General features: G+C 44.0%; 1 protein-coding gene across 1 annotated transcript in view; it reads right to left on the bottom strand.

Annotated features, from left to right (window-relative positions):
• The window catches only part of npc1 (Niemann-Pick disease, type C1), a 30,685-nt gene that overhangs the window by 12,656 nt on the left and 3,040 nt on the right, over nt 1-14,989 (bottom strand). The window contains exons 2-14 of the mRNA XM_055866271.1: nt 8,744-8,872; nt 8,476-8,582; nt 8,078-8,241; nt 6,239-6,406; nt 5,002-5,251; nt 4,811-4,893; nt 4,301-4,671; nt 3,828-4,054; nt 3,491-3,591; nt 2,954-3,056; nt 2,613-2,802; nt 2,070-2,252; nt 1,820-1,934 (exon numbers count right to left, since the gene is read on the bottom strand). Coding sequence (XP_055722246.1) covers nt 1,820-1,934; nt 2,070-2,252; nt 2,613-2,802; nt 2,954-3,056; nt 3,491-3,591; nt 3,828-4,054; nt 4,301-4,671; nt 4,811-4,893; nt 5,002-5,251; nt 6,239-6,406; nt 8,078-8,241; nt 8,476-8,582; nt 8,744-8,872 — 2,191 coding nt within the window. The remainder of the gene's footprint in view (nt 1-1,819; nt 1,935-2,069; nt 2,253-2,612; nt 2,803-2,953; nt 3,057-3,490; nt 3,592-3,827; nt 4,055-4,300; nt 4,672-4,810; nt 4,894-5,001; nt 5,252-6,238; nt 6,407-8,077; nt 8,242-8,475; nt 8,583-8,743; nt 8,873-14,989) is intronic.

Consider the following 14,989-nt stretch of genomic DNA (forward strand, 5'->3'; position numbering starts at 1 on the left):
AATAAATCTATGGAATATAGCCTACACCTTCACAATAAACCCATTATTTATTTTAGACCGGTCTAAAGAAACATGATATGAAGAAAATGTAGTCTACTTCAGAAGAACAGAATACTCTGAGTTGTCCTTATGTTAGGTCTTGATCTGGCTATACCATATTACTGTAGGCTACACTGGGTCATTTAGCAGACAAGATTTGCATAGAATACCGTGGCATTATTTTATAATAAGAATACAATTGAACAAAGACAAATAAAATAGAAAGGACATTTTCTCCAAACGACATGCAGGTATTCTGTGTTAAGCGATTAACAAAGAAACAGGTACTCATATATGCTTAATTTAGAGTTATTTATGTAACTTTAGTTGTGACACAAACGTTGGGTTACATGTTTTGATTTTTAATACAGATGATTTCAGATGATTTCAGATGATGATTTGAAAAAAGTTGCATGAACTCTGCTTCGTTTTAAGTGCAGGCTGTACACACTTCATCAGTCTCTCATTCACAATTTGACACGCACTTGATAAATGCCTCAAATTTCTCAGCGGAATCCCCTTTGTGTGGCCATAATGCCCCCTGAAAAAAAGTCTAGACCTTTTGCGGCCAGTGGCCGTTGTGTCCCTGGGCTGAACGTAATAATTATAACTCCCTTCTCCCTGCGTGCGCCGAAGCACCTCTCACTCACATGGCGTTCCGTCACGTGATCGGGTCTTTCTCACAGGCTACCAAGTGAAGACAGACACATTCAGACACTTACGTCCTTATCCAATTCTGAGGCGCATATTGAAGACATTGGAAGAACTGTCACATTTACTTTTCGTCAGCCAACAAGATGAGTATGCCTAACGAACAGCAAAAGTACTAGCCTATGCCAATCTACCATCCCCCATAGCACAAAAGTTGACCAAATTTGAGATTTTTGCTTCCAACCGCCGTGTCTTTGTGAGACGCTGAGTAGGTGAACAGATGATCTCTGCATGTGTGGTTCCCACCGTGAAGCATGGAGGTGGTGTGACCGTGTCACCATTAAAGCACTGTCTGATTTATTTAGAATTCAGGGCACACTAAACCAGCATGGGTACCACAGCATTCTGCAGCAATACGCCACCCCATCTGGTTTGCGCTTAGTGGGACTATCATTTGTTTTTCAACAGGACAATGAGCCACCTCCAGGCTGTGTAAGTGTTATTTGACCAAGAAGGAGAGTGATTAATTATGACCTGGTCTCAACAAAGACACGACTTCAAACCAATTGAGATGGTTTGGGACGAGTTGGATCACAGAGTGAAGGAAAAGCAGCCAACAAGTGCACAGCATATGCGGGAACTCCTTCAAGACTGTTGGAAAAGCATTCCAGGTGAAGCTGGTTGAGAGAATGCAAAGAGTGTGCAAAGCTGTCATCAAGGTGGCTATTATGAACAATCTCTGCACTTAAATAGCAAATGGAGGACGCTCTCCCATGGTTAATTGTCATGCCAGCAAGGCCTAGCCTATAGAAAGCTGATGGGATCCACCTATCAGCTTGCATAGCAATGAACATTTTGCGCAACATGAGCTCATGGGCTTTTATGAAGTGTTTGATTCGATTTTTGTTTACATTTGCATTGATGTCAGAGTGATTAGAGGGTCAATAGAGTGCTGAGTACCAGGCAGTTAGCAAATTTGGTAGGCTACTAATGACCATCAGCAGCAGAACTTGAAGAAGCCTAAAATATCGAAACTAAACAGTCAAGTGGAATTTGACTGCCTTCATGATCACTGGTGTGGCGGTAATATGGTCACCGTAACAGCCCTAGTTACAGGTTATTCTCATACCCAGGAAAAAAGCCACGGTCTCAGAGAAGGAAGAGAGGAACATGCTTGGAGCCACGTCTCCTAGGATACGGCCTATCTGCTGGTGCAGCTCTTCATGAGGCATCCGCTCATCCCTCTGTACAACACAACACACAAGGAGGTAAATAGAGTGTGTGTGTGTAAAAACAGAGTCAAAACTGGTATTCAAAACTATGTCCAATAAATCATGGTTAGTGTAGTCAGACAAGCATCAGGCGAGCATAATGCCTACCTGGTATGTCTGTACAATGATGAAGATGTTGTCGACGCCCACGGCCAACACCAGGAAGGGGATGACCTCGATGACGATAAGTGTGAGAGGGATGCCAGCGTAGCTGAAGATGCCCAGAGAACAGGCCACTGAGCTCAGCACGATCACAATGCCCGCTATGCCCAGGGAGATCTTAGAGTCCACCTGGGAAGTTACAAAGACAATGAGTTGCTCACATTTAAAATGTGTCATTTAGCAGACACTTATCATTTTTCTGACGTTTGAGTTACTGGATGCATTGTTCATTCCTTCTCAATGCTTTCGAAATTAGTTTTACAAACTCACACCGCAAACGATATGATCTTTGCAAATGAAACAGATATCGTGTTACTAAATGAAATGGTGACAAGGTGAACAGCTGCACAATACACTATTGTAAAGTGTTAGTTGTCTCTGTATACATCTGAAGCTGTGGATATGCCCCAGAGCTAGGGAGATGTAAACGAACATCATCTTACTAAATTAAATAAACTATTAGAATGTCTGAAGTTAGTTACTACTAACCAATACTCTCCTGAAGCTGTGGATATGTCCTAACGCCAGGGAGATGTAGACAAACATTATAGCATAGCTGACCACGACAGTGCTGAGGTCACTTTCGCTCTCACGGTTGATCTCATCCTCAATGCTCCTCTCAGAGTTGAAGGAGATGGTCAGGTTGGGGTTTGTATAGTTCTTCAGGAAGATGATGAATCTGGAAACAGAGACATGGAGGGTTGTGTTAGTGCAATGGCAACTCATGGCACAAAACCAAACCATTTTTGACTTGTGAAATATGAAATTAATTTAGTCTATACACTAGCATCTGAAGGTTGATAGCTAAAAAGTATGAGCTTATTTCTCACTCTTTCTCCCAGGCCAGAGCTTTCCCCAGCTTGACAGTGTCGTTATGGTAGTTGTTGACAGGAAACGTGATCACTAGAGCTGTGGCGTTGTTGTAGTTGGTTGCTACAGTGGGGAAGAAAGATGCAAATATGTCATGGTCAGGGAATTTGTGTTGAAAGTAGACAAACTATAGTAAATCAATACAGAAGATACTGAAGGGTAGCATATCCAAGAGATTCAAAGCTGCAAACAGTCCGAGACAGCTAATTACACCCAATTTTACACAGGCCAATTACCACAAAAGAATGTGGTCTCTCTGCATAATAAAAACTATAAAATCAAACTACAAAACATTTGTGGTTAAACTGACTATATAAAAAGGAGTTATGTAATAAAGTTAAGCATTTTTAGCACTGACAAGTTTTCCCAATTCAAACAAACAAATAATACAATTAAGCATACCTACAGAAAAAGCAGCACAAAATAGAAAGGTATATTGCCCACTGACTAGTACATTCTATTTACTTGTGTGATGATGTACATGTATCCCCACTCACCATCATAGCCTCCCAGGACCAGCCAGGGGAAGATGGGGCCTCCGTAGGTGCCCAGGCAGGGATCGTGGAGCAGACTGGTGTCGTTGAGGGACGCTGGGGCACTACACACAGGAGAGACAGAGCAAATGCTTTAAGAACTCTGAGGTAATATACACAAATCTATGACTACTATTCACCATTTACAGCTATGAGTATATACTTGCTGAAGGGAAATGAGGAGCAAGAAAGGAGTTGAGTTGAGAGTAGGAGAGGAACTCCAACTAGTATAACCTCATGAATTCAGCAGCATTCCCCAGATGCAGATGTCACTAGAGAATGTGTTCCGAGGGCCACTCACCTGACACAGTAGAGGAAGTGTGTGTGGTAGTCTGCGTAGACATAGAACTCATCTCCTATGCTATGGTCCAGCTGTTTGTGGCTGTTCTGGAAGTAGTTGAGAACACTGAGGATGGTACAGTTGTCGTTGTATGGGGCCAGTGGGGCCAAGCAGATATCCTTTAGGGTCACATTCTGGTCCCCGTATGAGGCCACTATGTTCTCTATGTCCGTCTGGAGATCCAACACCTGAGAGATGAGCGATTGTGGAAAATTGAGAGAGAAAAACAAACTAAAGCTATAAAATGTCACATCAGAACTAAGGCAAGGACCAAAGATGTCTTCCTGAATTGGTCTACAAGAGAGCGAATATATTATTGGCTCGCAGATAGCTTGAACCAAATGTCCCCAACTAATAATCCCATTGAAAATGCTACAACAATTCCATCTGAAAGAATCAATCACCACCCAGCCAAGTTCCTCTACCTAACCCACCTGGTGGAGGACGTCCTTGTCCAGGGGGGCTCCGAAGGGCATGGCAGCCCCCGCGGGGTACGGGGAGTAGGTGGATTCTGACTGCAATGTGGTGGTGATGATGAGCTGCTCTGCCCTGAAGAAGGGTCCAAAGTGGCTGTCAAAGTAGTCCTTCTCCTGCCTAGCCTGGCTGCTGGGCGAGGACCACAGCTCCACAGGGTCCGTGGTGATCTTCATGTAGACCAGGCCCCCTGAGCAGGCAGCCACTATGATCAGGCTGCCCAGGATGACCATGAGGGGCTGCCGTACGCAAAACGAGCCCCAGCGGGTAAAGAGGTAACGCAGGGCGTTCTCAAAGTGCTCGCCCAACGTCTCGCCACACGACGCATCCACTGAGAGAGAGAGGGAAGAAAGGAGGTTACAGGTCACATCGTAGCAAGAACAGGTTTGTAGGTGTATCTTACTGAATATTGTGCCTGGTTATTTTCCAAAATGAGACAGAGTCAGATCTCATGCCAAATAAAAGAGTACCTTGATCAATGCTGTCATTGTTCAGAGAATGAGGGTTATTGCTGTCCAATATTGGGCCATACTCAGACTCAATTCTCCTTTTTCTGAATAAGAAATAAGAGAAAGAGACAAGCATTACATACTGCTCCAAAATGGCACTGAATAGACAAGCATTACATACTGCTCCAAAACCAGTGCCCCTCAGTTATCACCTGTAGCACCAGGTGCCGATCACGGTTCCCATGAAGACAAGGAGGAAGGCCATGTAGGAGATCCACATGATGATGACCATAGCGCTGATGCCCAGGATGGTCCATGGTGGGGGCAGGGAAGGGGGGACAGGCTGGGGACCACAGGCCGGGCTACAGTCCTGGCAGGAGCAGGGACCAGAGCCATCCTCCAGACCCTCCGTACAGTTGTATGTCTTGTTGTTCATGGGGGTCATACCGGATACTGACACGTCTGGAGAGGTGAGGGTGGTACGAGGATGTTGAGTTATTTGTTGTGATCATTACAAATGAAAGAAGAAAGCATTAGGCATAAGTACTCAATATTGTGTTATTGTACATATTACAAACACTGAACAAAAATATAAAACGCAACATGTAAAGTGTTGGTCCCATGTTTCATGAGCTGAAATAAAAGATCCTTGAAATAGTCCTTATGCACAAAAAGCTTATTTCTCTCAAATGTGAACACATTTGTTTACATCCCTGTTAGTGAATATTTCTCTTTGCCAAGACAATCCCTCCACCTGACAGGTGTGGCATATCAAGAAGCTAATTAAACAGTATGATCATTACACAGGTGCACCTTGTGCTGGGGGCAATAAATGGCCACAAAATTGTGCAGTTGTGTCACACAACAAAGCCACAGATATCTCAAGTTGAGGGAGCGTGCAACTGGCATGCTGACTGCAGGAATGTCCACCAGAGCTGTTGCCAGATAATTTGATGTTCATTTCTCTACCATAAGTCGCCTCCAATGTCGTTTAAGAAAGTTTGGCAGTATGTCTAACCGGCCTCACAACCGCAGACCATGTGTATGGGGCGAGCAGTTTGCTGATGAGTCCATGCGGTTATGGTATGGGCAGGCATAAGTTACGGACAACAAACCCAATAGCATTTTGAATGCACAAAAATACCCTAACGAGATCCTGAGGCCCATTTTTTTTTTTAATGTACCTGTATTCCCAGTCATGTGAAATCCATAGATTAGCGCCTAATTCATTTATTTCAATTGACTGATTTCCTCATATGAACTGTAACTCAGTAAAACCAATGAAATTGTTGCATGTTGCGTTTATATTTTTGTTAAGTGTAATTTCACAGAGACCAGTGACATTTTCAAACAGTGAAATGACATATCTGATTACCCTTGTTGGGACATCCAAACCTTGCATGTACAAAGTGCAAATATTCTGCGTTTGTCCATTTAACATAATTTCACCTGAGAAAATAGGGATGATGGTGAAGGGACTCTGTCCGTTGTTGATGTCGAACATGTACTCAATCCAGTTGGTGGCGTTGCAGTCACTGGCATCTTTCCCACAGAGCAGTGACAAGGCCTTCACATTACTGGAGGGAGCCTGGACATCCTGACAAGCATTGTACATGGCTGCCAAGAAAGAGGACCAGAATTATATTAAACACCTTGGCACAGACCAACATCTGTAGCATTAGGTCAACAATAGTTATGCTAGCCAAGGGAAGTGATTGCGTTTTTCGATTCTTCAAGCTGTGACCTTCAACTGCATTTTGACAAATGCAGCACAACACAGGGGTGTTAATCTGACCCTTAGTTACCCAACTAATTGCATAATACAAGGAAATTAATTAGTTTGTAGAAATCTACTTATCAAGATGTTCACTGGCACTGCTACTCGGTCAGCATATACTACAAGCCCAAAAGTATGTAGACACCTGCTCGTCGAGCATCTCATTCTAAAATAATGCGCATTAAAATATGGAGTTGGTTCCCCATTTGCTTCTATAATAGCCTCCACTCTTCTGGCTTTCCACTAGATGTTGGAATATTGCTGAGGGAACTTACTTTCATTCAGCTACAAGCGCATTAGTGAGGTCGGGCACTGATGTTGGCCGATTAGGCCTGGCTCGCAGTCGGCCTTCCAATTCATCCAAAAGGTGTTCAATGGGGTTGAGGGCAGGGCTCTGTGCAAGCCAGTCAAGTTCTTCCACAACGATCTCAATAAACCATTTCTGTGTGGACCTTGATTTGTGCAGTGGGGCATTGTCATGCTGAAACAGGAAAGGGCCTTCCCCAATCTGTTGCCACAAAGTTGGAAGCACAGAATCGTCTAGAATGTAATTGTATGCTGTAGGATTAAGATTTCCCGTCACTGAAACTAAGGGGCCTAGCCCGAACCATGAAAAACAGCCCCAGACCATTATTCCTCCTCCACCAAACTTTACAGTTGGCACTATGCATTGGGGCAGGTAGCGTTCTCCTGGCATTCACCAAACCCAGATTCAACCGTCAGACTGCTAGATGGTGAAGCGTGATTCATCACTCCAGAGATTGCGTTTCCACTGCTCCAGAGTCCAATGGAGGCGAGCTTTACACCACTCAAGCTGACGCTTGGCATTGCGCATGGTGATCTTAAATAAAATGTTATTGGTCAAATACACATATTTAGCATATGTTATTGAAGGTATAGCAAAATTCTTGATCTTAGGCTTGTGTGCGGCTGCTCTGCCATTGAAACCCATTTCATGAATCTCCCGACAAAGTTATTGTGCGGAAGTTGCTACCAGAGGCAGTTTGGAACTCGGTGGTGAGTGTTGCAACTGAGGACAGACGATTTTGACATGTTCAGCACCCGACGCCCCCGTTCTGTGAGCTTGTGTGGCCTACCACTTAGCGGCTGAGCCGTTGCAGCTCCTAGACGTTTCCACTTCACAATAACAGCACAGTTGACCGGCGCAGCTTGAGCAGGGCATACATTTGACGAACTGACTTGTTGGAAAGGTGGCATCCTATGACGGTGCCATGTTGAAAGTCACTGAGCTCTTCAGTAAGGCCATTCTACTGCCAATGTTTCTCTATGGAGATTACATGGCTGTGTGCTCGACTTTATACACCTGTAAGCAACGGGACTGGCTGAAAAAGCCAAATCCACTAATTTGAAGGGGTGTCCATATATACTTTTGTATATATAGTGTGTCTCAAACTGTGATATAAAGACTGTGCACACTAGTTGGATAATGACCATAGGAGTTGGCTCTGACAGCACAAACAGAGTTGGGACCAGGAAATGTGCCCCCTCACCATTTGCAAATGTCTGTCCAATGTAGTACTGGACTTCCACCACATTGGTCTTGTTGGCAGCTGTGTCATTAGTGAACTGGGTTCCATTCATAAAGAGACTCTGGAGGGGGCTGCAGGTTAGCTCACAGAACAGGTTCATCAGGTTGAAGAAGCAGGCTGGGCATCTGGAGATGGAGAACACAGAGAGTCAGGATAAAGAAGCGTATTATTATTATCATCATCATCATCATCATATAAAGAGACCTTTAGAAGGAAACAGCTGACAATGATAAGATGCAAACAAAGCTAACTTACTGCCAAGGCATCTTGCTAAACTATAGCTATATATAACGGGGGTCTGTCCAAGTATGGCACACGTAACGTCAAAGTCCCTTTTGCAAAGCCACCATGATACGTACCGAGAGAGGAACTGTAGGGGCAACTGAAGGCTCCCTTTCAGAGTCTGGAGCTGCTGGACATCACAGCACAGACTCTGGTTCCCATAGTCATAACCTGGACACAGCTCCTACACACAAACAGATACACACACGGTATAATTTCCATGACCCAACTTGGTTTTGCGAAAGTAAAACATGTGAGACAGAACACATTTCAATGTAAGTCAACTGTCATTTCAGAAGGCATCTTGAAAACCAGTTCAAAGAAAGCGTCCATGGTCAACCTTACCGTGAGCAGCTCATGGCCCTCTACTGGAAGTGGGATGGGAGGTCCTGTATAGTTGCAGTTGTACTTCTTCCCCGGGACCTTGTCGGACAACCCACACTCACCGTACCACACACAGTGCTGGGCTTGAACCTGAGAGAAGATAGGTAGGCTACTTATCAGAACTTAAAATTTGCTGTTCTGTAGGCTACATATGCTGCACCATGGATGCACATTTTACAATGCTTTTGTTGCGGTCATTGAAGGCCCTCAAGAAAGTGTTAGTCGAGTTTCCTTCTGTTCATTTGAATTGGTGAGATTAGTTGCTACTGTGTAAAAGTCAAAAAGGCACATAGGCACTGTGTTTGAATGCTAAAGACAACAAATGGGTAAATCCATTTGAATTCAATCACTTTTTGATAGGATTTCATTTAAACAAAACTTACCATTCATGTTGGTCAATGGAAGAAGTCAGAAAGTGACTTTCTGGACCTGAATTCCAAAAGACGGGTCCTTTCGAGGCGCATAGTAGGCTAATATTACACTCAGACGTGGTATAGAGAAAATAGTAAAAATAACCCCAAGGTGCACAAGATGTCAGCTCACTTCTGCTTTAATTTAGCAAGAATATAATTTGGGTAAATCATTTGAATTCTATCACTTTTTGACAGCAACGTTTTTGATTCGAACGAAACCTTCCATACATATTTGTCCATAGTAGAAGTGCTCAGAATGTGACTTTTTGGACCTGAATGCCAAAACATTCAAGAGATAAAGGTGCTCAAAGGTGACTCCTTTTGCATACCCCACCATACCATGAGACATCCATGTCTTCACCACTGGAAAAGATAAAGGGTTGAAAAGTGATAGAAAAAGTGATAGAATTCAAATGATTTACCCAAATTACACTGCTCAAAAAAATAAAGAGAACACTTAAACAACACAATGTAACTCCAAGTCAATCACACTTCTGTTATATCAAACTGTCCACTTAGGAAGCAACACTGATTGACAATACATTTCACATGCTGTTGTGCAAATGGAATAGACAAAAGGTGGAAATTATTGGCAATTAGCAAGACACCCCCAAAAAAGGAGTGATTCTGCAGGTGGTGACCACAGACCACTTCTCAGTTCCTATGCTTCCTGGCTGATGTTTTGGTCACTTTTGAATGCTGCCGGTGCTCTTACTCTAGTGGTAGCATGAGACGGAGTCTACAACCCACACAAGTGGCTCAGGTAGTGCAGCTCACCCAGGATGGCACATCAATGCGAGCTGTGGCAAAAAGGTTTGCTGTGTCTGTCAGCGTAGTGTCCAGAGCATGGAGGCGCTACCAGGAGACAGGCCAGTACATCAGGAGACGTGGAGGAGGCCGTAGGAGGGCAACAACCCAGCAGCAGGACCGCTACCTCCGCCTTTGTGCAAGGAGGTGCACTGCCAGAGCCCTGCAAAATGACCTCCAGCAGGCCACAAATGTGCATGTGTCTGCTCAAACGGTCAGAAACAGACTCCATGAGGGTGGTATGAGGGCCCGACGTCCACAGGTGGGGGTTGTGCTTACAGCCCAACACCGTGCAGGACGTTTGGCATTTGCCAGAGAACACCAAGATTGGCAAATTCGCCACTGGCGCCTTGTGAGCACATGAGCACATGTGACAGAGTCTGGAGACGCCGTGGAGAACGTTCTGGTGCCTGCAATATCCTCCAGCATGACCAGTTTGGCGGTGGGTCAGTCATGGTGTGGGGTGGCATTTCTTTGTGGGGCCGCACAGCCCTCCATGTGCTCGCCAGAGGTAGCCTGACTGCCATTAGGTACCGAGATGAGATCCTCAGACCCCTTGTGAGACCATATGCTGACACATGCACATTTGTGGCCTGCTGGAGGTCATTTTGCAGGGCTCTGGCATTGCTACTCCTTGCACAAAGGCGGAGGTAGCGGTCCTGCTGCTGGGTTGTTGCCCTCCTACGGCCTCCTCCACGTCTCCTGATGTACTGGCCTGTCTCCTGGTAGCGCCTCCATGCTCTGGACACTACGCTGACAGACACAGCAAACCTTTTTGCCACAGCTCGCATTGATGTGCCATCCTGGATGAACTGCACTACCTGAGCCACTTGTGTGGGTTGTAGACTCCGTCTCATGCTACCACTAGAGTGAAAGCACCGCCAGCATTCAAAAGTGACCAAAACATCAGCCAGGAAGCATAGGAACTGAGAAGTGGTCTGTGGTCACCACCTGCAGAACCATTCCTTTATTGGGGGTGTCTTGCTAATTGCCTATAATTTCCACCTTTTGTCTATTCCATTTGCACAACAGCATGTGAAATTTATTGTCAATCAGTGTTGCTTCCTAAGTGGACAGTTTGATTTCACAGAAGTGTGATTGACTTGGAGTTACATTGTGTTGTTTAAGTGTTCCCTTTATTTTTTTGAGCAGTGTATATTCTTGCTAAATTAAAGCAGAAGTGAGCTGACATCTTGTGCACCTTGGGGTTATTTTCACTATTTTCTCTATTCCACGTCTGAGTGTAATATTAGCCCTGTGTTTCAGATTCTAAAATAAAACCTTCACTTCCGCAAATCACATGTGCTGTGGTCTTCAGCGTTCCACTTTTAATCTACTCTTTCCATGGTTGACTTCCTAACAAGTTTCTCTCGGTTGTACTGACTGATAATGTACAGTACACACTGTGCCCTGTTTTTTTTTTGCATAGGTCACTCGACAGACTTGGTTGTTTCCCTTATTGTCATGGTCAGGGGTTTCAAGTAAATCACAGTAAGATGCACTCGACGACTAGACTGAACTCACTAATTATGTGTTACTACTGTTAAATTACTTCCAACATGTCTCTTATGAGTTATTACACTGGCATTTAAAGGAGGGGTGTGTTTGAAGACTTTTATCCACTTATTTTGTGCCTTTTCTGTGACCAGACCTTGGCTGTGCTCCACCTAGTCTAAAGCCTTGTTCACACTGCTGAGCCTACGCCACTGCATACACCCGTTGTTAATATGACAACTAATGTAGCCATAGATAGATACAGCGAGGCGTGTCTTAACGTGAACACGCCTCCGAGTAGGGTACAGCCGTACGGTACTCCCATTACAACCATGTTAAATTGCCTACTTTACTCATAAAAATAAAAAAAGAGAACAGCAGGTTAAATTATTATTATTACTATTGTTATTATTATCACAAAATGTACATATTGGTCATTTTTAACATTCTTCCATGTCGTCTTAATCCCAAACAGGATGATCAGTGTCGCATGGAAAGTACATAACAGTTATCAGCCAGAGCCGAAAAGCCGGGGTGTATTCATTACGGAAACCGCTTACCATTGCAGAACAAAACAGAAGCAAACACAGCAAAACGAAAGTTGCTATTGCAAAATCAGGTAGGTCCTTCCCCGTTTCGTTCCATTTGCTTCAGCTTAAGAAACGCTTTGCAACAGAATCGGTGTAATAATACAGTATACAAATACTGTTGCGTACCATTTTTGTTTGAACAATAGTTTCATCAACTGCCCAAGGACCAGGTTAGACGAACCTCATGGGTTCAGGCTGTTACGCCGCAGTGATGGAAAGCTGTGGCCTCCAGTTACGCGATACATTTAGCTACTGTGCATTCGGAAAGTATTCAGACCCTTGACTTTTTCCACTTTGTTACATTACAGCTTTATTATAACATGTATTAAATGTATTTTTTAGCAATTTTATAATTAAAAAAGACAATTTACATAAAGTATTCAGACCCTGTACTCAGTACTTTGTTGACGCACTTTTGGTAGCATTTACAGCCTCAAGTCTTCTTGGCTATGACGCTACAAGCTTGGGAGACCTGTATTTGGGGAGTTTCTCCCATTCTACTCTGCAGATCATCTCAAGCTCTGTCAGGTTGCACAGCTATATTCAGGTCTCTCCAGAGATGTTCGATCGGGTTCAAGTCCGGGCCACTCAAGGACATTCAGAGACTTGTCCCAAAGCCACTCCTGCGTTGTCTTGGCTGTGTGCTTAGGGTCGTTGTCCTGCTGGAAGGTAAACCGTTGCCCCAGTCTGAGCTGAGCGCTCTGGAGCAAGTTTTTCATCAAGGATCTCTGTACTTTGTTCTGTTCATCTTTCCCTAGATCCTGACTAGTCTCCCAGTCCTTGCCACTGAAAAACCTCCCCACAGCATGATGCTGCCACTACCATGCTACACCGCAGGGATGGTGCCATGTTTCCTCCAGATGTGACGCTTGGCATTCAGGCCAAAGAGTTCAATCTTGGTTTCATCAGACCAGAGAATCTTGTTTGTCATGGTCTGAGAGTCTTTGGATGCCTTTTGCAAACTCCAAGCGGGCTGTCATGCACCTTTTTACTGAGGAGTGGCTTCTATCTGGCCACGCTACCATAAAGGCCTGATTGGTGGAGTGCTGCAGAGATGGGAGAATCTTCCAGGAAACAAACATCTTCACAGAGGAACTCCGGAGCTCTGTCAGAGTAACCATCGGGTTCTTGGTCACCTCCCTGATTGCTCAGTTTGGCCGGGCGGCCAGTTCTATGAAGAGTGTTGATGGTTCCAAACATTTTCCATTTAAGAATGATGAAGGCCACGGTGTTCTTGGGGACCTTCAATGCTGCATAAATGCTTTGGTACCCTTCCCCAGATCTGTGCCTCGACAAAATCCTGTCTCGGAGCTCTACGGACAATCCCTTCAACCTCATGGCTTGGTTTTTGCTCTGACATGCACTGTCAACGGTGGGACCTTATATAGACAGGTGTGTGCCTTTCCAAATAATGTCCAATCATTTGAATTTACCACAGGTGGTCTCCAATCAAGTTGTAGAAACATCTCAAGGATGATCAATGGAAACGGGATGCGCCTGAGCTCAATTTCGAGTCTCATAACGAAGGGTCTGAATACTTATGTAAATAAGGTATCTGTTTTCGCATTGTCATTATAGGGTGTGTTTATAGATAAACATTAATTTAATCAATTTTAGAATAAGGCTGTAACGTAACAAAATGTGGAAAAAGTCAAGGGGTCTGGATATTTTCCAAATGCACTGTATTTGTGTTCAAAGCACTGTATCACTAGTAAGTCGCCAACACTTATTTGTATCTAACGAGCTATGTGTATTGCATAATGCTTACCGTGTAGTAAAGATGGACTAGTGAGCTGTATCTATCCAAATAACAGCTATAGTATTCTTCTTTATGTGGATATTTATGCAAACCTGGAGATTCCACCAAGTAGGTGTATATGTCACCATAGGGTACTTTGGGCCATTGGGCAGGGTTGTCTCCCCAGCAGGTCTCCGGCAAGTTGAAAGGACATTTAGGCAAGCCAACAACAACCAACTTTTCTAAATACCTAGACCGTTCAAGGGCAGGCAAAGACTGGAAGCAGTAACGACATATCTAAGACCTCCAAATTAGATTGAGATTAGCTTTTTAGCCAGTTAGCTGGCTGGCCAGCGTGAAATGTTAATTTCGATCTAATTTGGAAGTACACTTAGGTTGGAGTCATTAAAACTCGTTTTTCAACCACTCCACAAATTTCTTGTTAACAAACTATAGTTTTGGCAAGTCGGTTAGGACATCTACTTTGTGCATTACACAAGTAATTTTTCCAACAATTGCTTACAGACAGATTATTTCACTGTATCACATCTCCAGTGGGTCAGAAGTTTACGTAGACTAAGTTGACTGTGCCTTTAAACAGCTTGGAAAATTCCAGGAAATGTCATGGCTTTAGAAGCTTCTGACAGGCTAATTGACATCATTTGAGTCAATTGGAAGTGTACCTGTGGATGTATTTCAAGGCCTACCTTCAAACTCAGTGCCTCTTTACTTGACATCATGGGGAAAATCAAAAGAAATCAGCCAAGACCTCAGAAAAAAAATTGTAGACCTCCACAGGTCTTGTTCATCCTTGGGAGCAATTTCCAAACGCCTGAAGGTACAAAATTCATCTGTACAAACAATAGTATGCAAGTATAAACACCATGGGACCACGCAGCCAACCTTCCGCTCAGGACGGAGATGCGTTCTGTCTCCTAGAGATGAAAGTACTTGTGTGAAAAGTGCAAATCAATCCCAGAACAACAGCAAAGGACCTTGTGATGATGCTGGAGGAAACCGGTACAAAAATATCTATATCCACAGTAAAACAAGTCTTATATCGACATAACCTGAAAGGCTGAAGCCACCGCCCCAAAACTGCCATAGAAAAGCCAGACTTCGGTTGGCAACAGCAGATGGGGACAAATATTGTACTTTTTGGAGA

This window comes from Salvelinus fontinalis, chromosome 17 (genome assembly GCF_029448725.1).
Source record: "Salvelinus fontinalis isolate EN_2023a chromosome 17, ASM2944872v1, whole genome shotgun sequence".
NCBI classification, from domain to species: Eukaryota; Metazoa; Chordata; class Actinopteri; order Salmoniformes; family Salmonidae; genus Salvelinus; species Salvelinus fontinalis.